Source organism: Salminus brasiliensis, chromosome 17 (assembly GCF_030463535.1).
Source record: "Salminus brasiliensis chromosome 17, fSalBra1.hap2, whole genome shotgun sequence".
Lineage (NCBI taxonomy): Eukaryota > Metazoa > Chordata > Actinopteri > Characiformes > Bryconidae > Salminus > Salminus brasiliensis.
The window spans coordinates 9,274,013-9,297,397 of NC_132894.1; the positions used below are offsets into that span (position 1 = coordinate 9,274,013).

At 41.6% G+C, this 23,385-nt stretch overlaps 3 protein-coding genes across 4 annotated transcripts; all 3 read left to right on the plus strand.

Moving 5' to 3' along the window:
- Positions 1–990: 990 nt before the first annotated feature.
- LOC140538168 (regulator of G-protein signaling 21) lies at positions 991–3,904 on the plus strand. The gene is made up of 5 exons (XM_072660610.1): positions 991–1,067; positions 1,239–1,331; positions 1,467–1,522; positions 1,617–1,783; positions 3,725–3,904. Exons 1-5 carry the CDS (start codon positions 991–993, stop codon positions 3,902–3,904), a joined length of 573 nt encoding a protein of 190 aa, XP_072516711.1.
- Positions 3,905–6,617: 2,713 nt separating this feature from the next.
- On the plus strand, positions 6,618–8,792 carry rgs13b (regulator of G protein signaling 13b). 2 transcript variants are annotated; one of them, XM_072659964.1, is made up of 5 exons: positions 6,618–6,811; positions 6,978–7,037; positions 7,303–7,364; positions 7,494–7,660; positions 7,763–8,792. In XM_072659964.1, exons 1-5 carry the CDS (start codon positions 6,735–6,737, stop codon positions 7,949–7,951), a joined length of 555 nt encoding a protein of 184 aa, XP_072516065.1. In that variant the 5' UTR covers positions 6,618–6,734; the 3' UTR covers positions 7,952–8,792. The 2 variants fall into 2 exon arrangements, with proteins under 2 accessions (XP_072516065.1, XP_072516064.1); XM_072659963.1 differs by having other exon boundaries at positions 6,619–6,811; positions 7,300–7,364.
- A 9,118-nt stretch (positions 8,793–17,910) lies between these two features.
- On the plus strand, positions 17,911–20,373 carry LOC140538001 (regulator of G-protein signaling 2-like). Its single transcript, XM_072660387.1, has 5 exons — positions 17,911–18,014; positions 18,146–18,235; positions 18,745–18,806; positions 18,998–19,164; positions 19,296–20,373. The coding sequence occupies exons 1-5, from the start codon at positions 17,929–17,931 to the stop codon at positions 19,494–19,496; spliced, it is 606 nt and encodes a 201-aa protein (XP_072516488.1). The 5' UTR covers positions 17,911–17,928; the 3' UTR covers positions 19,497–20,373.
- Positions 20,374–23,385: the final 3,012 nt, after the last annotated feature.

A 23,385-nucleotide genomic window follows, 5' to 3' on the forward strand; every position in this document is an offset into this window, starting at 1 on the left:
GCTCTCGTTCACTTGTCCACATTGAAAGCCAGGTGTAATGACCCCCAAGACATGTTGTGATTGAAATATAATCGGATCACTCAAACCACGTTCAGAGGTGGTCAGAGACGGATCTCGTCTGCATTTAATACAAGTGTAAATGGATGTGTTTTCTGTGACCGAATTCTGTCAGGCTAGTGCGTCCATCTGTCGTAAAACCGTGAATGCAGCTTTTCTTTTCTCCCTCACTCGCACTTGTTTACGGGTAGATGAGAGCAGTACTACAGAGTTTATTAGTCTGCGGATTAAATAGTCAGCCACATTTTCTGATAGAGCAGTTATGGGAATGAGAGAACCTATGAATTCTGTTCCACTGCATATTAGAATCCCCACTGTTCCTCTAAACTGTTCACCTGGTCTCCTGGAGCCCGTCGGCAGGCCGAAAGTGTTTGTACAGAAGTCCCTGTAGTTACTACACCTTAGTGTGTAATAAGCCTTTCTGCGTTAAGGGGTTCATTTTTAAGTGCAAACAGAATCCCACTGAGTCAAGACTGTCACAAAGCGGTTTTGGAGGTATTGGAATTGTCCCGTTTTCCAGGAGATTACAGGGTTTGAAGTTCTTGGTTTGTCTCTTCCATGTATCAGACTCTTATATTCAGCAATGCCAAGGAAAATAAAATAAAATAATTCTGTTCTCTCATTAGGTAAAGGGGATGGGACTAGAGTGAGGACTTTCTACTTGCCAAACCCAAGGTTCATACAGGCCAACTTTGAGCAGCTCTGCTCTGTAGTTTTAGAAAGCTGTGAAACGAACATGAATCACTGCGATCAAAACAAATCCGGTTTTGCTGTTGTAGTGCTATAGGCATCCAGCTGCCTGCAGAAACATGCCCGAGTTTCAGCACACTGTGCTCCACCTCAGCAGCTATAAACCATGTCTGGAGAACTCAGAAGCATTACAGAACATCTGGCTCGGGGACGGAGAACCTGCTGAATGAGAGGCTTCCTGATATGCCAAAGCTACTCTTCTCAAAGATAAGGATCTACGAGTTTAGGGAGCTCATTCGGAACAAGAAGCAACTGAAAACGTAAAAGGCTTTTTTCTGCTGGCCTTGAGGCATAAAGATGCAAGATGGTGAAAGAGACCAAATTAAAAAAGAGTACCGTGGAGTACCTTTTTTTTTTACCTCACATGGAAATACAAAGGACATCAAAGCCAGAAATATTATTGTCCATTCTGTGTTCTTTTTTTAATATAGACTGGACGTTCTTCTGAGCAGAAAGAAGCAGAAAAACGATATCAGATGTGTTTTAGTCCAGAAAATTACTTCCACATCTGACGTTCCTTCCCGGTGAGTTTATAGCTGATGTTTTTTTCAAAAACAGATTTCTTTGCAGCACTACATAACAGCAAAATTGGACAATCCTGTAAAATGGCTGCAACGATTGCTCTTATTTAAGGCTGTGACTTCTTCTTTCGTTCCCAGCCCTCAGGAGAATGACATATTTAGGCCGAAGCTGGAGAAGCTGTTGGAGGATAAATGTAAGGAAAAGCTAAAACTCTGTATGTAGCTTTGTAGAGTTTTGTACATTCAGCATTTGGATGGTCTACAGTTGCAGCCTTTCTCTTCCAACAGGCTACCTTGCTGCCTTTCGTGCTTTCCTCCAATCAGAATTCAGTGAGGAGAACATAGAATTTTGGCTAGCATGCAAAGAATACAAGACGTCAACATCTCCCAGCATGCGTTCCAAAAAAGCAGCGCAGATTTACCATGAGTTCCTCGATCCCACGGCTCAGAATGAGGTCAGTAGAGGAATGTACCTGAGCTTTACACCAATCAGTCATAACATTATCAACCCTGACAGGTGAAGTGAAAAACACTGATTATCTTCATCTATAGTGGCATCTGTCAGAGAGTGGGATAGACACGTTAGGCAGCATACGAAGAGTCAGTGATGTGTTAAAAGCAAGACAATTGAACATCTCCAAAACATCAGGCAGGTCTTGTGGAGTGTTCCTGGAATGCAGTGGGTAGTACCCCCCAAAATTGGTCCAAGAAGGCATTACTGGTGAACCGATGACAGGCCCTAAGGCAACTAAGACTCATTAATGCAATCCGTGGAGGCCCGACCTCACAACTTGCAGGACAATACCAATCTGCTTCTAACATCTTGGTGCCAGAGTGAAGTCCATGCCTCGAATGGTCAGGTCTGTTGTGGGGGCGGTCCACTCAATATTAGGCAGGTGGTGGGAATGTTATGGTAGTGTATGTACAGTTAGAGACAGAAGCTCTCATTAACAATTTTTGTTGGATGTCCTCAAATCCAGGACTTCCCAAGATATGGCTAGATTTGGCCCATGATTTGGCCCTCGATTTTTAAACTGAGAAGTACTGAACACATTCTCTGTGGCTAATCAAACATCAACACTATATTTCTGTTTATATTCATAATTTTGACAAGATCTCAGGTCTTAATCAGCAAATCAGGCCAGAGGAACTGCAGCTTTATAGATTCTCTGACTTCAAACTTTGTGCTAACTCAGCAACCATCTAAATATCTGAAAGCAAAAGTAATAAATGCCCACAAGGCAGAGGCAGACTTTAAAAAGACAGCTTGCAGTTTCTACAGTGCAGAATGTTCTTATGAAATGGCGATTTAGAGGAATTATGGAGATCACAATGAGCTCTGGAACTGTCTGAGACCTACTTGTATGCTGGTAAAAGATGCAAATCAGTGCTGACATGAATGTTTAGCTGAGTCAAGAAGTGCTTGTGCACCTTTCCACTGTGCAGTCTTGTTTGCACAAACATCATTTTCATCAGAGTCATAAGAAGTAACCTTACCAACAACTTTGCACTGATACTGGCATAAAAGACGATGCAGTCACAATAGTCACGCAGTGTTGGATAAGGGTCATGGTCGACTCCAGTATGCTAAATTTAATTATCCTACAGTGCTCTAAAGTGTACTTGTCACCACACTAATGATCAGTGCATGGGAAGAGGCTAAAATGGAACAACTATTCTTGTGCTCATTAGATACAGTCTCTGCTATTTCCTGTATTAGAATTATAAAGATCCAGGATCTTGCGGCATAAAGGTGATGCAAATGTGAGATCCCTTCATTTAAAAGTCGTTTTAAGCTTTTTTAGCAGCACCTCAAATATTAATAATAATAAGGTCTGCTTGCTATCCCGCCACTGAAAACCTCACCCACTGCTGCCGGTCATGCATTTCCCTTCTCCTAAGCAAATATTGAGTTGGATTGACTTAAAAGCTGCATGAATTCCAGTCTAGCTGTTTAGACTGCCACACAGATAACACATAATGATCTGATAAAATTATCTGCTGTGGAACATTGCCTTTGTTTTTAGTAGTGCCATCAAAAAAAGATCCACAGTAAATCACCACCAAGATTTTATTCCATCCTCAGATATCAATATGCATGGGTATCAGTTTTGGACTTATAAAAAAAATGCCGGGTATCCCATCAAAGGGAAGAAAGAATGATCCGATCCGATCCAGTGTGTGTGATGACATGCTGCCATGGTGTGTTTCTTCATTGGGGTAGTTTGAGTAGTTTGAGCCTACTTTAAGATGCTCATCTTAAGTCTAGCAGTTTTTAAACAAGACATATTTGACTGCTTGGAACCAGAACTTGGAACCAGAACCAAAACCTCTAGTCCTCTTTACTGATTGTGTGTGTGTGTGTGTGTGTGTGTGTGTGTGTGTTTTTTTTGTAGGTCAATATTGACTATCAGACACGAGAGAAGATCAAGAAATCCATGAAGAATCCAGATCCATCCTGTTTCGAAGAGGCTGAGAGACTCGTATTCAAGCTGATGGAGAGAGACTCCTGTCCGAGGTTCCTCAAGTCTGCGGCCTACCAGAACGCCAAAAAGAAAGCCATGGGCGCGCTGTAGGGACCTTCCATCAAAAGACGAACTCTTCTCGAGTGAAAATGAAACGCAACAAAATGTCATATTAGATCACAACTCCAGGAAGTCTCAGGGAAGAGGATTCATGCACGTGGCTTAAGGGGAATTACTTAGGAGAACAGAAAGTGTGCAATGTGTAGAAGCTCTATATGAAAAGTTTCAACAGCGAGTGCTGAACCGAGGTGAATGAGCGGACATGTTTTACAAATTGTCAGGAAAGGATTTGCAATAAAAAAATGGCAGAAAAAAAGAATCCCTGTTTCAGCATACAGTAATTACATTTGTAATAAGGTTAGGCTGTTGGTTTATGATTGAGTCCACCAGTGATCACAGCAACACACATAATTGTTGCGTGCCCAAAACCAATGGTTTGGTGACACTGATTATAAACTGCGTCACTCATGTGAACATAACCAGCAGTCAAACTATATTTAGTCAGTCTTATGACAACTGACTTTTTCCATCGTTGGCGTATAGGTTTTGTTTTGGTCACATGCTTGATCCGGGTTAATTGGTGTCGAGACAGCAACTGGCAACATTGTCAAGAAAAAAAACGCAAACCAGCCACACCAGCACTTGACCTTCTTCTGGAAATGGCTTATTTCTTGTGGTCCAGAGCTTAAAAAGGCAATTCTTAGACGCTAAGAATAACTCGTTTGACTGACCTCAAATTCCACCCACCACAGAGTGGGATGTCATCAGGAGCCTAATCCATGGCAAATTATCCTTGATACATCTCCTTCTTGGGGAAAAGTAATCTGACCAAGGCTCTAATGTTGTACTGGAAGTCTTGGGCCAATGAATAAGCTCTATAAGAATTTTGCTCTTTAGCCTGATTATAAAAAATACTACTGTTTCTGGAAAAAACACAACGCTTTCAAATGAGCTGTTCATAATTGAAAGTGATCATCTAAAAGTAGAATATCACACTAAAGTAACACTACTACACCCGTAAAAGCGGGTTCTTCACGCATTCTTTAGGAAAGGTCCTATATAACCATATATAATCCATGATTGTATATAACAGTGACAACTCAAAGAACCATTTGAATGCCTAAATGGTCCTTTGCCTGGTTAAATGGTTCCTTATACAGGGAAATGTCTTAAATATCTTTTTAAAAATGATTCAGTATACACCAAATCAACCAACACATTAAAACCCTTGACTGCTGAAAGCTAAAAACACGTGAAGAGCTGAGACACTTTGTCAAGAGCCAACTAGACGACTGGGTCAGAGCAGGTCTTGTGGTTTGCTCCCTGGTATGCAGTGGTATCTACCTAGCAAACGTGGTCCAAGGTAGGACAACCAGTTAAAAGGGAGAGGGTCATGGATGCCCAGGGCTTATTGATTTGATCCATTGAGGCCTCACTTCCCAACTTACACAACATACAGAACATAAAGGATCTGCTGGTGCTAGCCTTGCTGGTCAGAGCTGTTTTGGTGGCACAAGGGGGGTGGCTACACAATTACAGTTATGGCTAATCGATGAAGCACCAAAAAGGGTTCCACCCCTGATAAGGGTAAAAGATATAGGCCTGAAATGAGGCTGCTCTGTATAAACATGCCATGTGGTTGAACTGGCATCCAAAACTAAATCCAAAAGGGATGACTGCAGTTTTATGAGGGATGTTTTTTTGTTTTGACCAGGGGGAAGCCATATCCTTGCTCCCCTCTCAAATAGAGGCCTGTGTTTAACCAATGCAATTATTTCATCAGGCCTGGACAGTTTCTTTCCAGTTGCTTCATGCCATGAAGAGCAGTAGGAAATGAACTTGCACAAGAGATGTTGCGTTTTGTGAAGTGAACTAATTTTGGACAAAAGTCCTTGCAAAAATGTGTACAGCGGACGTTTCTAATCGGTCTCACTGGCCGTCTTTAATCAGTTCCACGCTGGGGACGACACGCAAACCAATCGCACTCACAATCTGCCACTGTCTTCCTCTGCCAAAATACTGTTGCCATGACAGCGTAAAAGGGAAATGAGCAATACCTTGTGCACTTTGACTTTGTCTGAGGCACAGAATTACTCAATTGCTTACACAGTGGATCTAATGGCGGCGCATGCAGAATGGCTGTTTTGAGACTGTGGGTCAGATGACTTTATTTTGCACAAATTGAGTCACGGTGCGATGTACATAAGATCTTTCCGACACATGGACGCGCCGGCAATGCTTTGCTGGTCGTACCCATTTTTGGCCAACTCGGGCTTATCCTGTGCCCAGTGAAATGATGTAGCATGGTTCAAGTGCCATGTCAGAGGGCAGTTGGGTTTATTCGAAAGCTGAATATGGTCTACCCAGCCATGCAATGTTTTTTCTGGAAGCCTGTAACACAAAGCCATGCCACTGGTACAAAACAACTTATTAAAATTTGTCTCGGACACATCCATAAATAAGCTGCCTCCAGTGACGGCCATCTCCCCAATGGAACAGGGCACCCAAAACAAAGCATGCAAAGTCCAATATTTGCTTATCTGCCATTTTAATGTGCGCACATGCATTTACATGGCTAAAAATACGATGTAAACAGTGCACACTTTGAGTGAAGGAGAACTGTTAGACTGCGAACTGGCTGGAGTGTGACAGGGTGGGGAGGGTGGGGTGGGAGGAGGAGAAGAGGGAAGGTTAGAGGGCTTCCTCTTTGCTGTGGTTCGCTGAGTTCTCGCGAGCGACACCAGCCCTTAGCAACTCTGGCAGGGCATATAAAGAAAAGGCGGATGCCGGGGGAGACCTGTTGAGCGCCAAGTGCAGTATGACCACAAGCAGGACTGCAAAGCCGCCACGGAGTTCCGATCCCTAAGCCCCTTCCTCTAACATGACCGGCCTAATCTCTGAGCCGCTCATAAAGCATTTCAGCATGGATAGAGATGACTGCAAGAGAAGCAAGAACCTGTAAGTTGCAGACTTGACGATCGTACAGAACCTTCGGCAATATCTTGGGATTTGTGTCCTTACAATGGAATACGTTCAGGTTGTGCATGGTATCACTGCATGCTGTAGCATAGGTACACATGTGTGAAGACTGAATTACCCACCACCGCTGACTTTCTCTCCATAGAGGAAAAAACTTCATGTGCCGACTACAGTGTATGTTCTCCCGTTCATCTGCTCCGGAGAGGTAAGCATCAAGCCGCCGGTTTCCGACATCAAGATGAATCATTAGGAAAAATGTAAACAGCGAGAGGCAGGGACACTTGAAGTGACTTCAAAGTTAGTAACAGCCTTGAAAGTATGGAGGGCACGTGCAAATCACAGATGTAGAGTAGTGACTACAGACAGGACAGAAATCCCCAGGATGGCCTTCCTATGTGGCCTTTAGGTCTTCACACAAGCGTTGTAACATCTAACCTGGTCAAGTAATCAAGCCTTCTTCTTCTCAGCAGGCTAAGTTTAGAGGACACACAACAATGGTCCCAATCTTTGGAACGGCTCCTCGAGTCAAAATGTAAGCATTTCTCTGTTGTTACACAGTTCCTGATTAACAAACTGTCCTTGATGCTACCTACTGGTCAAGTAGTTAAAGCATCTCTTGGACATGAGCGGAAAGTTCTGAAGGCTCCTTTTGTCTCTCCAGATGGATTAGCGACATTTCGCACGTTCCTCAAGTCAGAATTCAGCGACGAAAACATAGAGTTCTGGTTGACATGTGAGGACTACAAGAAAATTAGGTCGTCTTTCAGGATGACATCAAGGGCCAAGAAGATCTACGAGCAGTTCGTTAAAGCAGAGTCTCCTAAAGAGGTAAGCCGGCATCCGTTGGGAATCCCAACAAGTCACCTTCAGGTCCGTCTCTGTGTAGCTTTTGTATCCGCAATATCCTTCAGTTTGTCATTTGCATTGCAGATAAACATTGACTACCACACAAAGGAGCAAATCAAGAGAAATGTGAAGAGCCCAACCACCCAGTGTTTTGATGAGGCCCAGAAGATCGTGTACGGACTCATGGAGCGCGACTCCTACCCAAGGTTTCTGAGGTCTGAGATGTACAGAACTCTTCTGGACTCGCTTGCTGCAGACGCTGCCCGTGGATGAGGGAGCCGAGACACCTCCTAGCAAACACTAAAACTGGAAGGATAAGGTTCTTTGTGGAGAACCCACTACTAGAGAGGGCCCAGGACCCCCCAAAAACCAAGCTGTCCCACTAAAAACAAAAAACAAAAAAACAACTCCACCTCTAGGAGCAGATGAAATCTGAATGTGAATTTGAATGTGTGTGGCTGGTGCTGTGCCCCGAAGCACTTTTGGATGGCGAAAATGACGTCCAAAACAAACATAGAAACAAGTCGAAGAAACCTAGCAAAGAGGCCGGTCTGTGGTCAGCCCTCAGAAAGCGCCAACAGCATCCTGTCACTTGGAAATACTTCCTGTGCAGATAAGGATGAGGGACATTTAAGCCCATCTGGTGGTTAGAAAGGCAGCAGAGTGGCCAGAAACACTATCATGTGATCACAGCACTTACAGGACGTCTTTGAGAGAGATGGAGAGGAAGAGACTTTGCAGGCTCTTTGTGGGCTAACCTCATGACTGTTTGAGGAGCAGAAATGATATCATGAGAACGGTTGGCCACATTCTGGCATTAATACCGTAACACCGCACAACTGCACCAAATGAAAGGAATGCACATTTGTGACTAAGCGTGAAAACAGTCTGAAATAGTGTGGACAGTAGAGAATGTGTCACAAAATAACAATAGTAGTAAATAGAAGTTGATCTTTTTGGTTCATTCAATCATTGAGACTGTTCAACTGTTTAATTTAAATACAGCTACAGATTAGCTACAGACTATTTATTACCCACAACCACTGGTTGAATGTTGCTGTGTACAATGTAATCTATCAAAGATGAAGAAATAAAGTCTGAGTTGTCAGTTTGACTTGTCGACTGCTTTGGCGAGGACGGCAGCCCCACAAAGTCAGTCAGTTGGTGCACAAGGCCGCGCATCCAGCAGTTGTTGTGGTCATTTATTTTAGGAGTAATCCTTTGACGCGAACAGAGTCATCTGCTGACTGTCAGACGGCTTGTGCACTCTGACAGACACGTCTCGAAACTCACATTTTCTGTAAGACAATTACCCAAGAAAAGGGAACAACTTGGTTTCAGTTCCGCCCAAACAGGGAATTAAGAAAGAAAAGACTTCACGAGATGTAGCGCGCCGGTTTAGCAAAAGTGCCTGTTAGTCATGAGCTCCTGAAATTCGAATAATTTTGTGGTTGCGCAGCAACTGCGACAAACTTCATCCTTTTGGGGAACTTCTTAATCTCCCAAACCTTAGAGAATCAACCTGGGAGATGTCAGGAGTAATCAGCATCTACACCGAATGACCGGGATCTACACTATTTTTACTCTCTTGTAGTCACCCCATGGACGCTAAAAGGGGAACATAGACGCATGTCCTTATTTACACCATAACCTTTTACAAAATCAGGTGACCAGCTGGTTTCCACCTCCGCCCAAAAGAGATAGAGAAGATCTAGAGTTCTAGCTCAGAGTAGGTACTTTTAGAACAGCAGAAATGACCCTAACTAGTGAAGAATGAGGGGTTGAAAAACACTGTCATATGACAGTTCAGAAATAATAAATGACTTTTTGGGTTTTTTGTAGAAATAGCGAGAAAATAGCGTAGAAATAGTTTTCTACTTTTTTCTACTTCTCTCCTTTTTATACGTGTGCTGAAGTAAAAGTTCAGGGAAAAAAAACATTTGTGCAAGAGTTACAAAATATTGCAACATTCAACAAGTGTTGCATCTCAGTCGATGTCAGAGGCATTTTTAAACTGAATGAGCGATGGTGGAACGCTGGTGCATGAATGGTTATTTCTATAGCCGCTAAACTACTGTTCAAAACGTTGTAATCATTTATTACATTTAAAGTTGTTTGTATGTTTTATACACTTATAAAACTTATAAAATGAAGAGTTACACACTAGACACTTAGATACCTGTGTTTAGGGAACAGGGATAATTAGCTACTTAGGCCTTAACAAGCCAGTAACTGGCTGCTAATTATTACATTATTAAATAGAAACCAGTGTAATGTAAATATTTTCTAGAGCATTTTTTTTGTGTAGTATATAGAGCTGGTAGTGCTCAAGACTTGTACAAATTGCACAGTAAGCTAGCCAATGTTTGCCAAAAGTAATTAGCAGCGCAGTATGACAGTCAAAGTAATTAGCAGCTGATTATTCATTGTTGGCCATTGGCTTGATAAGGCCTTATTGGTAAAGTCAGGTTGATTGACCCTAGTTAGTGCTTAATAATGCGGTAATTAGCAGCCAATGAATTACCAACCACCTACAGGCTTACAGAGGGGGTATATTTGGGGTATTATATTGTCCCCTATACTGAAGTGTTCCCTTAGAAAGCACAATTAAATGATAAATCACAGGTTTTACAGTGTTAGAAGTCATTTAGAAACAGCCCTGTTAAATTTTTGAAGCATTTTTTCATAAAATGCTCTAGTTTTATTTACAGTGGCTTCTGTATTAACAGACTATTGATCTGCACTTTCTTTATTGATCTTTATTGTTCAAAAAATGCTGCTTCTAAAATTTTGAATGGCACATTCGTACAAAAAAAGGGTGCTACAAATGGTTATTTGAGCAAGGCCACAGAAGAACCACTGTTGGTTTCCTAAAGAGTAATTTTTGTGAAGATGAGTGTGAGTGTGGAGGACCTTGTAAGGGTTTAAAGAATCTTCACTTGCTGTAAATGTTCCTTACCCAGTATAAGGTTCTTCATACTCTTAGTGATTCTTTATAGAACCAAAAGTGGTTTATCTGTGGCAGTGGTTCCCAACCCTGGTCATGCAGGAACCCCGGCACACTGCACACTGAAGTGGTTTCCTGCTCTAGCACACCAGCTACAGCTCAGGGCTTGTTAGTGAGCAGAGTGAGGAGTGTTGGGAGCAGGTACACACTAAAATGCAGGACGGGACCAGGGTTGGGAACCACTGTTCTATAGCATCACTCAAAGTACCCTTTGTAGAATCTTCACTTTTATGAGTGCACTGGATATAACTGCTGTCACGCAAGAACCTTGTATATCCATTTTTGTGTCGTTTTCCACTTTGATATAATGTACATCTGGCTGTTTTAGATTTTTTTAGATTGCATTCAAATGTCATGACAAATGGACAAATCGGTTTACACTGACATCCACTGAAAGTTCAGAAGGTTTTTCCCTCCGTTTAGGAGATGCTAGATTTTTGCCTGGCAGCGACATTATGTAAGACCGAGCATATAAAGTGGCTCTGGCTTCGCTGCTGCTGTTGACAACACAAACCAAATCTCTACACTGAAAGTCTGAGTAACTTTCCCTCACTTGTCATATCTGACAGAGTTGGCGCGTGAACGCTGTCAGGGAGGCCTTTGAAAAGCCACTTTAGGAACTAGAAGAGCGACAGAGTCGCATGGTGCTGGATCCTTTGTATTCGAGTGAAAGGACCTGTCATGTAAAAATAACCTCCTCTGAAAGCTACAGATACAGTAAGTTGCTTTACACCCCTGGGCACAGTTTGTCTCCACTTGCTGGGAAACTTACAGTGTGCGTAAGGCCTTTCGGAGCATTTTGTGTTTTTGTGGAAACTTGGCAGTGGTCTCAGGGAGAGCCACTTAAGGGCAGGACAGTTATTTACAGTCTGCACATCATAACAGATATGGTTGCTCTCATGGCCACGCTGCATAATATATGACCAGCGGGATGTTCTGGTCATAATATTTGTGAGGCAGAATTTAACTGGCCGGTTTCAATATTCTGTCTCTGTGCATGTTGATGAATAAAGTGAGCTCACACACACACGTACCCACACACACACACACACACACACACCGATATCCTGAAAGAAAAGCGCCAGTTTCCGTTGTGGCGGTTTAGCAAATGCTGAACTGATTATAAAATCATCGTCAGCAGCAGTGTCTGCTGAAACGACAGGCTTTACAAGCCAACGTGCATCAAACAGGAAAGTGTTGACACCAAACTGGAAAATGATGACGAAGATGACACAACAAGAAGGAAGTGGTCAGAACTCACAGCGTGTTAGCAACATTTCCAGTGGTCAGTTTGGATGATCAGCAAGCATGTAGATGTATGTACAGCAAGTACTTCATTATGTTAAGTGTATTTAAAAAATATAGAGATATCATCATTGTCACACCAAACCTTGTATCTCCAAAACAATACCAACTTCTTGACTTTCAATGGAATTCAGTGTAAAAAGAGTTTACAACCCTGTTATTTTAGAATTATTCCTATAAGTTTCACTGCATAGAGTCGCTGTCCTCTTATTGTGTCCTCTCAGCGCGATGTGCTGTTAGCAAGCTTAGGAGATTGTACTCAGGTTAGCTTTTAGCTATGCCCCCACTCGCCTCCCTGGGTTAGACTTTCTCGCATTTGACCAGTAAAAACCCACCTTCTGATGTGTGTTTAACTGCAGTGTGTTTTAAAGGCTAGCGCAGATCCCAGTTTGTCCTCCACAGCTTTTGCTTTGCCAGGTGCCGAGTTTGAGCCCCTTCATTTGGACACTGGCACAGGAAAAGCTGTGATCATGAGACCTGTTTGATGTAGCAAAACCCGTATCCCCATAACTAGCAGTGGCACTGGAGTCTGGAGGTGATGAACTGCTCTCCAGTATCAGCAACACCATGTTCTCTCAGGGTCACAGTTGTTTTTACTATTTCACCAGTTTGGATTAGGGCTTTTTCTTTAATGGGCGGGGTGTATGTAACTATATGGAGTCAATGCTGTTATATAACAGTTTTGGGGTTTTGGAATTTGCCTGTTTTACAGCTCTGTTTACAGCTCTGTTTTGGTTATGCCAGAGGAGGAACAACAGTGTTTGAGGTTTACGGTATGTCATGTCGTGTGTCAAAGTCATCAAATTATTCATCTATTCCAGGGATAATACAGTTTGCACTTAAGGGCCCCCTTTTAAAGTTGTCATAGTTCCATAAAGAGCCACGAAGAACGCTCTTTTTAAGAGTGCAAGAACAATTCTCTCTATGTGAAAATTGCCATGGTTTAATATCTTCAGAAATAAAACTATTAATAATTAGTTCAGGTCTATAATACTTCAAACTGACCACTACGGACTCTTTAAAGCATTCAGGAACTATACAGCACCTGTCTGCAATGTCAGTATTACATAAAAGTATGTGCGCTCACTGACTTTGCTGGAAGTCCATCCAGCTTATATGCCTTATTAGGCTTGCTTCTAACAAATACAGCTGTCAAATCTAGCTCCTAGCACCTTGAGAGGACAGTTATACTCTACAGCAGTATTATGAACACATACTAGTGTAGTCCCTTGCCTCAAAGTAAGCCTCATCTCCTCTCTAATATGTGTTTCACTAATTCACTTATTAACCACTTTGTGCTTCAAGTCCAAGCGGAACACAACACTGATACTCCAATATTCCTGTGTAGTTTGCTTTTTAGCAGACCTTGAACACTTGTATGGGACATATTAAGTGAATTCTGGCCTTAGGTTTTCTCCTTACCTACCTTAATTCTCTTTAGAGAAATGGTTGAAGGTGAAAAAAAACATAATTGTGAACTGAGATTTAGCCCATAAGCATAATTTCAAGTAAAGTATTATGCATAACATTTCCTGCACCTAGGCTCCTCCTACCGCTGGGAAGAGTAATTGACGCGTTAAGCTGTCACTACATGTTTTTCACACACATTTCTGGACAAGTTGAGAGTAAAATTACTGTATTTTACACAAACATGACCCACAGTTTACACAGTGCTACTCAGTTCTTGTGAGCATTGTCCTGCCCACTTCCACAAAGTTAGGTGGTGCCTTAGGAAGACAAGCGTCCAGGCTTTTTTCTGTCCTGGCACTGATGTAGTGAAACAACCTTTCCCTGGGTGTCCGAACGGCAGAGTCGTTCGCTGTCTTCAAACGCAGACTGAAGAGCCTCCTCTTCCAAGAATACTTGGGTGAAGAGTAGAGTATTATGGTCTCCATATTGACTTGTGTTTGGTAGTTTCTAAGATTAGAGGTATCTTTGAATTTTAGTCTATTTAAACTAGCTGAGGTTATTCTTGAATAAATAATGAAGCCCTTTTGTAAGTTGCTCTGGAGAAGAGCGTCGGCTAAATGCCGTAAATGTAATTGTAAATGTATTGCAGGTCGAAGCCTGGAGAAACAATGATAGTGGTGCTATTCCCCCTTTTACAAGTCAGTGGATCATCGACATGGTTTAGGTGTTAGCTGTTATTTTAAGGTAAACATGCTACATAATGTTGCTTTCCTGGAGGGCTGGATTCCTGCAGTTTTGTGCTTTTCCTGCCTTAAGTATTTCATTTAACACAAATACTGAACACCAGCCGCTGATCTCAATCACAATGCTTAATTTGGAATGGCAGGTGAAGCATGGTAAACTCTCGCGGAAACATACACCCACGGGGGCAGCGGAAGGGTGGCCTAATGGTTGCAGAAGCGAGCTTAGGACCGGAAGGTTACTGATTTGATCGCCTGGACCGGCAGGAAGTCGGGGGCGGAGGGCGCGAAGGAACAGTTCTGAGGCGTCTCTTTAAGCAAGGCCCCTAATCTCTTATTGCGTCCTGGGCACTGTAGTGGCTGTACAACTCTGGGTGTGTGCATGCTCACCGTCCCTGTTCACTAGAGTGTACATGTTAAATATGGTGGAAAAACTTCAGCGTACTGCTATGCAAAAGCTATAAAGTGTGATCTTCATTTTCATAGAAGACTGGACTAAAACAGACAGGAACTCAGATGCTCAGATATTGTTTAACAAGCCTATTTACCACCCTGTTATTTTGTCTTCTACAGAGCTCAAGTTTGTTAGTCAGCTGAGGTAGTGCAGATAGTTTTCGAGATAATGGAAGATGGAAATGGAAAAAAGAGATGGTAAAAGCTAACACTGGCTTGCGTAGCTTTTAGCCAAGCTTGGATCTCTGTTTGCCCTCCTGGCTTTTAATTCATCGTGCACTGGGTTTGCGCTCCCCTTCTGCGCACACTAGCACAGGAAAAGCCATGGCCAAGAGGTCTGGTTCAAGTAGCAACTCTTATTCCCATAACTAGCAGAGTCTGGAGTTCATGAGCTGCTCTCTAGTATCAACAACATTATATTTTTTCATTGCCGCTGTGTTTCATTGCTTCACCAGCTTTGATAAGGGCTGGGTTCTTGTAAGTTTTCGGGTTGCAAATATAAGAAGTCAAGGCAAATCGGCCAGTTTTCCAGGCTTGTTTTGGATATGCTGAATTTTCTTTGGAAGAAAACACAACAGTTACAATTTTTAGTAATCAACTATGCCAACAGTTTGATATTCTAATGCCCTTTTAACCAGATATTAAAGACAAAATGATGCACATAACTAATGTTTTAGTTTCAGTTTTATTTTTCTGTTCTTAAACAGTTTCTAAATGGTGATCTAAAAGTACCCGTTATTTATCATTCCAAAAAAACATTCCTTGGATACGTTTAAATAATTGTTGATAACACGCTTCATTGTGCCAAATCCAATGTGCAGTCTTTGTTATTTTCCGATACCAATTTTCGTTTAAATATTTGTTTTGTCTGGCTTTGTTTGTTTTGATCAGCAGCCACAGTCACTCTAGTTTCTAAACACGGCAACCCTCAGGCAGCTTCGGCTTCTCCGTCCCATTAGAATAGAATTTGCACATTTTGTAATGGTCTTGTATCAATGCAAATTCATGCATTTTCCACAGAACCATCACCCTTAAGTGATTGTACTGCTGCGACAGCTACCACATTCAAATCTATAGCAGGATGAGCTCACCGGCCTGATGAGTGGAAACATGGATATCTTCACCACTGGCGGTGACAATGCCCCGCCTGTGTCAGGCACAATGCTCTTGTGTGTAAACCTGTATTTCATGTACAAACCGAAAGAGCTTAGATGATTAAGTCTGGAGATTAAGATCTTTCGATTATGATCAGCCTAGGTGAGAAAGAACGAGCTATTTTAGTGTCGCCGAGCACTTGTTTATGCTTAGGTCACCATAACCAAATCAGAGGTCAATTTTATAACATTTTATTCATTCATTTACTGAGGAAATACCTGCTTTACGATGTGCTTTCTTGTAAGCTTCTGCAGCTAAGGCACCTCTGCACTTCTAGCAGCCATGTGTTGCAGTTCCAAATGCATTTGTTTTCACATGTTTATTACTTTGTTGAGCAGAACTCATGAAATAGACTGAACATAATTATTGGCACCTTTTCAGAACTACAAGTAATAACTGGATTTCAATCATTCAATGCCTCTTTAATTAATTAAATAAACATGTAAATACCAAGACGTTTGTATTTGCAACATTTTATAGGCTGATCCACACTATATGTCCAAATGTTTGCAGACACCCCTTCTAATGAATGCATTCACCTACTTCAAGTTGCACACATTGCTGACAGAGCCATGCAAATGCGTGCAAACACACACAGCTTTTGTAGTCCCTGTAGATAAGTACTGCCAATAGAATAGGACTCTCTGGAGATAAACATGAAGCTATTGGCACCATGCCATATTGTGAGGCATGGGATAGAGGGGCATAACGCCCCCTATGATGGTGGAGCTCCGTCCAATACGTTTGGGATGAGGTGGGGTGTTGATCATCCAGCATCCTGGCCTCACTAAAGCTCTGAATGCAATCAAATCCTCACAGTACAGTGCTTCAAACTATCTAGTAGAGAATCTTTCCTGGTTCCTGGACAGTAGAGACAGTTACTCCAACAAAAGCAGGATAAACTCTTTTTTCATTTTTTAATTAGCAAGTTCCCATTATATATACATGGTGACTATGACGTTGGTCCTTAGCCTGAAACAAATATGAAGTGTCTAAAAGCAGTGCTGTGGCCTCCATTTTTTAAATTTCAACTCATTTCATAAACGTGGGTGATATGACTTAATTCAACAGAACCTAAAATGAAACCTGTGCTGATGAATTGTATGAGTTTTAAAGGCCTTTAATTAAAGCATGAATAATACTTTAAACATGAAGTGCAGCGCATGAATATGCAATTAGTGTTCCAGGTGTTATCACAGCATGTGATGATACAAAACCGCCCTCTTACTGCTGCGGACAGCATTTCTGAATGGGAGTAATGGAAACCTTCTGAATAAATGAGGGCTAGAAAAAGCACAGCGTATGAAATGATAGGTTATCTTCCTGCATGCATGTCACATAACTGGCAGAAGTAAGCTAGTGAGCTATACATAAACATGAGGTCTATAAATAACACATTTTCCATCGTCCACCAACAAAACCGGTTATTTGAGAACATTCAGTTTTGTTTGATCATGTTTACAGAGACGGATGTTGCGTTACAGAGCCCTCGGGGTGCCTGACAGATGAGTAAGCGTCTATTACATATCTCTACCTATATCTCTTTTCTTTTAGCTTATCAAGCACCTTTGTGAAGAGTGAATGTTGGTGGGAATGTGGGGATTTTAGCAAATGTTTAAGGGCCTAAATGTTTGACTTTTACATTTTTCAAATGTCATATAATTTACCTTCTTCACATCTCCAAATGACATGTTCAATAATTATTAATCTTACATTTCCATGTACTGTACATTAATGTAATAGGATTTCAGATTTCAGTCCAAGTATTTCTGGACCATCTAATGGTCCATTCATCATGGCATTTCCACCACATACCAATACAAAGGGCTGATTAATGGTGTCAAAAGCTGAAAAAGGTGATAAAAGTGATCAACGCTGACCAGTTTTTCTCCTGCAAATCTGACCCATTTCACACAGCTCCCAGATACACAGAACAACCCTACCCACTGTACCTTCAAGGTCTCAATGCATTGATTGCATTGCTGGGTTAAATAAGGAACAGGCCCCAAGGTACCTTCCTTGAGAGTCTATTTTTAGGCCTCACTTCCCAGCCAATCAAGCCCTGGCTGCTGCCGACCTGGAACCGCCCCAAGTCTAGCTTCTCCGACTGAGTATAAAAGTCTCACACCAAAACACAGAGGAGATTTATCCTATCAGCAGCACTGCTTACATTAGGAAGGATGAGAGATACTCTGTGTGAGAAGGACATGGCATGCTCAGCTTGTTTGAGGAATTCCGAACTGGCCAACGAGCCCAAAGAAATCACGTGAGTTTGTTTTGTAAACCAAGCTACAAATCTGAAGTTGACATTAGGGGATGTTGCTTAGATTTGAAGATTGTAAAATGCAGTGCTGTATCTTATGTTGTTCTCTTCTGTGATTTGATTTCTATATGCAGCAGCAGAAAAAACTGGAGATCAAGATTAGGAATATTTTTGAAGACCTCTCCGCTTACAAAACCAGCCAGAAAACACAGAAAGCCATACAGGTGAGGATTTAACCGCATTTAACATGGACAAGATGCTACATGGAATAAGGAGTACAGAACCTATCTTGGAAAAAATGTCAAATTTACAGGATAAGAAAAAAACCCTTAACTTTCAATGGAAGTCAAGGTGAAAAAAAAATGAATTATGAAAAAATGAATTATGAAAAAAGGATATGGATATGAATATATGTGTGTGTGTTTTCTATAGGGATCCATTAATTTATTCCACTTTGTATCTCCATTGCTGCTGTTTTCACTTTTTGATCTGCCAGTTGTTCTTCACATTTTGACAAAACATCATATTGAATTGATCAATAGAAAAACTCCACAATGACATAGGATAATCTTTTTACATTGACATCCACTGAAAGTTATGGCTTTTGCCTTGTCTAAAATTGCCATTTTGGAGATACGAGGTGTGATACATTACACATCATATGTAATTACATGTTGAATGGAAATATTCGTCTTAGTTATTTGATGAGTAAAATGTTCTGCTCTTCACACAGACCAAGCCCTGATGATGTGAACCAGTGGGCAGAGTCTATGGAGAATCTGATGAGTAGTAGAGGTGAGTGTTAACTCATTTTTATTGCTCAGTCAAAATAAAGCAGAGAACATTCAGATATCAGCTGTCACTAGGAGTCCCTAAAGCCTTCACTTCATGCTGCACTGTGCTTCCTCCATTCTCCTCTGTCAAAGGCCTGTTTGCTTCAAAAGTTGAGTTACGGTTCCTCTTCTGTCATTTTGTCCCGACTCCAGATGGAATGATCATTTTCCGGCTGTTCATGAAGTCTGAGTTCTGTGAGGAGAACATTGAGTTTTGGTTGGCTTGTGAAGAATTCCGAAACATCAAGTCACCAGCAAAGCGCAAAGCCAGAGCGAGAGGCATTTATGAGGAATTCATCAGGAGCGAGTCTCCTAAAGAGGTAAAGTTGTGACGTTCTGAAGCTCTTGGCTTGAATAGAGAGTGATATGATTATAAGCGAGTCTCAGTGAGAACTGCTGGTGCTGTGCTCAGCGAATGTGCTAAACTCTTTCCAAATGTTTGCTTATGTAGATAAATCTGGACTTCCACACCAAAGATGCCATCTTCCAAAGCCTCCACTCCTCAACACAGTCAAGCTTCACTGCGGCGCAGAGTAAAGTGTACAGCCTGATGGAAAGCAACTCTTATCCTCGCTTTCTCCAGTCGCAGCTCTACTCTCAGCTGTATCAGCTTGCACAGGGAAAGTGCAAAGAGTGTGCAACTTGGGAATAAAGACGTTAGTTTGTTCAATCTGTTCCAGAAAACGGAGGCATCCTTGTGGAAAAGATGGACTGCAAACCAGCAAGTCAAGAGTAAAAAAAAATTGCCAATTGAGTCAAATTTGCCCTCTTAAAAGTAACCGTTTCGAAATGTGATCTTGTCTTGGGCGTACAGATGTATTAAGTTTATGTGGAGGTTTATAGAAGTAAAAAAAATTAAACTTTATAAAGTATCTCACACTCTTTAAGGTCTTTAAAGGTGCAACACAGGGAGCGGAAAACACTCAGATGTGGTTTTACAAGCCTATTTACAACCCTGTTATCTTTATGAAACATACTGTGTGATGAACTCTTTTGCTTTTATTGGCTGGTTTACATCACCAAGAAAGCCCACAGTTGCAAGGCATAGCCTAGCCTAGCTTAGCCAAGGTTAGCATTGCTTAGCACTGCTTGCTAGCTTATGATATTGTATTCAGTCGGCCTAGTGTTCTCTTTTAGACTGAAAAAAGGCATCTGCGCTTGTTTCGGATGTAAAGCCGGTGTGTTAGTCTCAAGGGTTTAGCTGGTGGGCTGAGTGTTGGTAAATTTGGAGACAAGTCAAGTCAAGACTGTTACACTGGCCCAATTTTCTTCTTAATGAACAAACACCAGTGTTTGAATGTATTTCACTTCCATAATTCAACCATGCACAGGTATATTCAGTTTTCCATTCTAGGACCCCTGCCTTTGAAGAGTGTCTATCTGGCACCTTTATTTACAAGAGTGTACAGAGCTGTGTATATGTATTGTAAATAATTGTAAAATACTAACTGTTCTGTGCCCTATTTGTAACCTGTTTGTATAGTTGACCATATACTTATGACTGGTTCAAGTATATGGGCTTTTTTGTAATGGGAAAGTTCTATTTTTTATTAATAAAAGAAGAAAAAGATATTTCAGTGTTGTTTTGTTGTAAAACAAGCACTCAGATCACTGACGTTTACAACTGCAAAAACCAAGCAGGCATAAAATACTGGCTCTTTTTCAAAAGTTCCTCCCACGTTCAAAATACATCATCAGAAGGTGGTTTTCCAGTCTTTACACCACAAAATCTCACTGTAGAGGGATGTTTGCAACAGATCAGAGTGTTTCCTAAAGTGACATAGACCTAGAACCAATGCTAGACACACATTATATAGAGAAAAACATCGAGACACATGCTCATTCACTGTTTCTTCTGTAAACAAATATATAAATGTATAACCTGCTTTTGTTGGAGTAAATGTCTCTACTGTCCAGGAAAGAAGATGTTCTACTAGATTTTTGAGGAGCATTGCTGTGAGGAACTGATTGCATTTTGTGACAAGAGCCTTAGTGAGGTCAGGGTGTTGGATGATCACCACCCTACCTCATCCCTTACTCCCCAACACATCCTAAAAGTACATACATCATTTCAGAGAACACAGTTCCACTGCTCCACAGCTCAATGCTGGGGGGCTCATACCCCTCTAGCCCACACCTGGCATTAGGCATGGTGCCAATAGATCCATGTTTATTTACTCCAGAAGGTCCTATTCTTTCTCTTGCATTTTTTGGCACTTGCAGTTGCACACCTGTGTCAGCAATTGGTGCAACCTAAAGTAGCTGAAGGCATTAATTAGCAGGGGGGTCCATAAACATTTGGACATATTGTGTATTTTAGCAAAATACTGTGATATTAATACCGTAATACCTTAGCAATTAGATATAATGCCTTTGTAATAGAGACACATTACTCTATAAATAACCTACTACTCTACATGCAGATCCTAATGCAAGTATATGAAGTGTTCAATTACGTAAAATAATAGAAATATAATATAGTATGAAACTATATGTTATTACCTGGCCACTGGCTGAGAAAAAGAGACTGTGACCTGAGTTAAACCATAATAAAGGCATTGATGGACTGTCTCAGCACCTTCATTTAAAATGATATACTGCTCTGGGCTCAGTATCTCATTGTCCCATTTACCGTTTATGACTCTTTGTGCTAAGAGACTTTTGAGAAAGCCAGCCCAGAATGATAGTAAATATAGAGACACTGAGGTCCCACGCTGAACAAACTCCCATCTTTAGTCAGGCCAAAGAGTCTCTATTTATTTAGGGTATAGAACACACTGTTAAGTACACACGTCTTACTGACGACTGCTTTGCTCCTAACGTAAAGGAACCCACAGTATGTCACATAAAACAGAGCGTGAGACGCAATAACCTCAATGGCAGGCCCCTATTTTGGTTTGGTTCCTGTAGATGATCTCATCGCTGACTCTGATCCTGAACAGACGCTCTTTCTGTTTTGACTGTTCTATCTAAAGCCAGAGTCACACTGCAGTGATCTTCCACAGATTTCACACCTTTCTGAGCTGTTCAACTCCAATACCTCGACATGGTATCTGCAAGGCAATCATACAACTTTTTGACGACTGCTGCATTATTCATTAAGAAACACATATTCAGATGTTAAAGCAATGGTTCAGCCGGTAATGCTAATGCTAAACAATGGATATAAGTGAATGGGAATTGTAATGCTAACTGGTGGGTTCCAGGTTCTATTCATAGGTAGCATATTAGCACGTATAGCTGGGCTATTCCTGTGGGAAGAGTGTGAAAGTGTGAATTGCCATTTTAATCATTTAGAGCAGGGCCCAAAATGTGGACCAACGTTGGGACATGAAGATGTTTGATTGGACCAAAAAGAGATTGGGCCTTACCTCTTAGCCCTTACCCTTTCACCTACAGAGAGAATACATTTATTATATGTATATGTAACTTATCAAATGATTATTTTTCTGTCATGATATCAGAGCAGAATTGTGGTAACTGACGCTGAAAGAAATTCGATGGATAGTCTGGTTCGGCAAGACTTTGCAAAAAACTGACAACCATTTATCATTCCTTTGCTAAAGCTAACCGAAAAAATGTCAGACATTCAGGTTCAAACCTCCTGAGACAGAATGTAAATGAAATGGAAATGTGACTCATTACACAGCAATGCAACTACACTTAAATAGCTCATGTTTCAATGTCCTCCCTAACGTCGACTCAACCGTCGAAGTGCATCCCACCCGAGTGGCAACTGAAAAGGAGAAGGGGACCCCAATTAGCACATTTTGTAACTGCAATACACTTGCTAGCATCAGATTATGCTGGCTCAGAGTTAACGATGCAAACTTAGCAATGCTAAGTAAACGTTTATATTGAGATGTGTGAACAGATTCTACATAAAGCTTATGAATAATTGCTTTGTCAGGCTGAAACGGCTGTTTGTGTTAGCTAGTTATAGCCTTTAGCTTGCTAGCTAACAGAGTAAAGGAAAAAGAAGGAAAGCTGTATAGTTACAAGTGCAGAGGAGGGTAACTTAGTTTGCGACCTCAAGCTAATTTTATGGTGAACATAGCTCGCTACTACTATGGGTTAGCATCGGCCATTTTTGAGTCAGAGGGTTGGTAACGAAGTTGGCATGTCTTCACCACACCCCTCTGAGGGCTCATAAAATGAACTTCACATGAGCTAATAAGGAAAAGCAACGTAATGGTCTCAAGAGGACCTGATGAGACCAAGTAGACGAGGGCTACTCAAGACTGATCTTTAAAAACCAGTGGAATAAGGCGTTATTACCATAAACATTGCTGGTTCCCGGCCATGCTGCTAGCCATCGGCAGCCAGGGCCTGAGAGAGCACAATTGGCCTTGCTCTCTCCCATCACCCATCACATCATTCCAATGCAGTGCTGGCCACTGGCCGGGTATACGGTGCACCCCTCCAGACGTGTTGATTTCCCGGTGATGTTGAGAGATACAAACCATACCGACTTCCAAGGGTTCAATCTTACCTCACACTCACATGCTGTTGAATTTGCCTTCCTAGACATGAAAAACCAA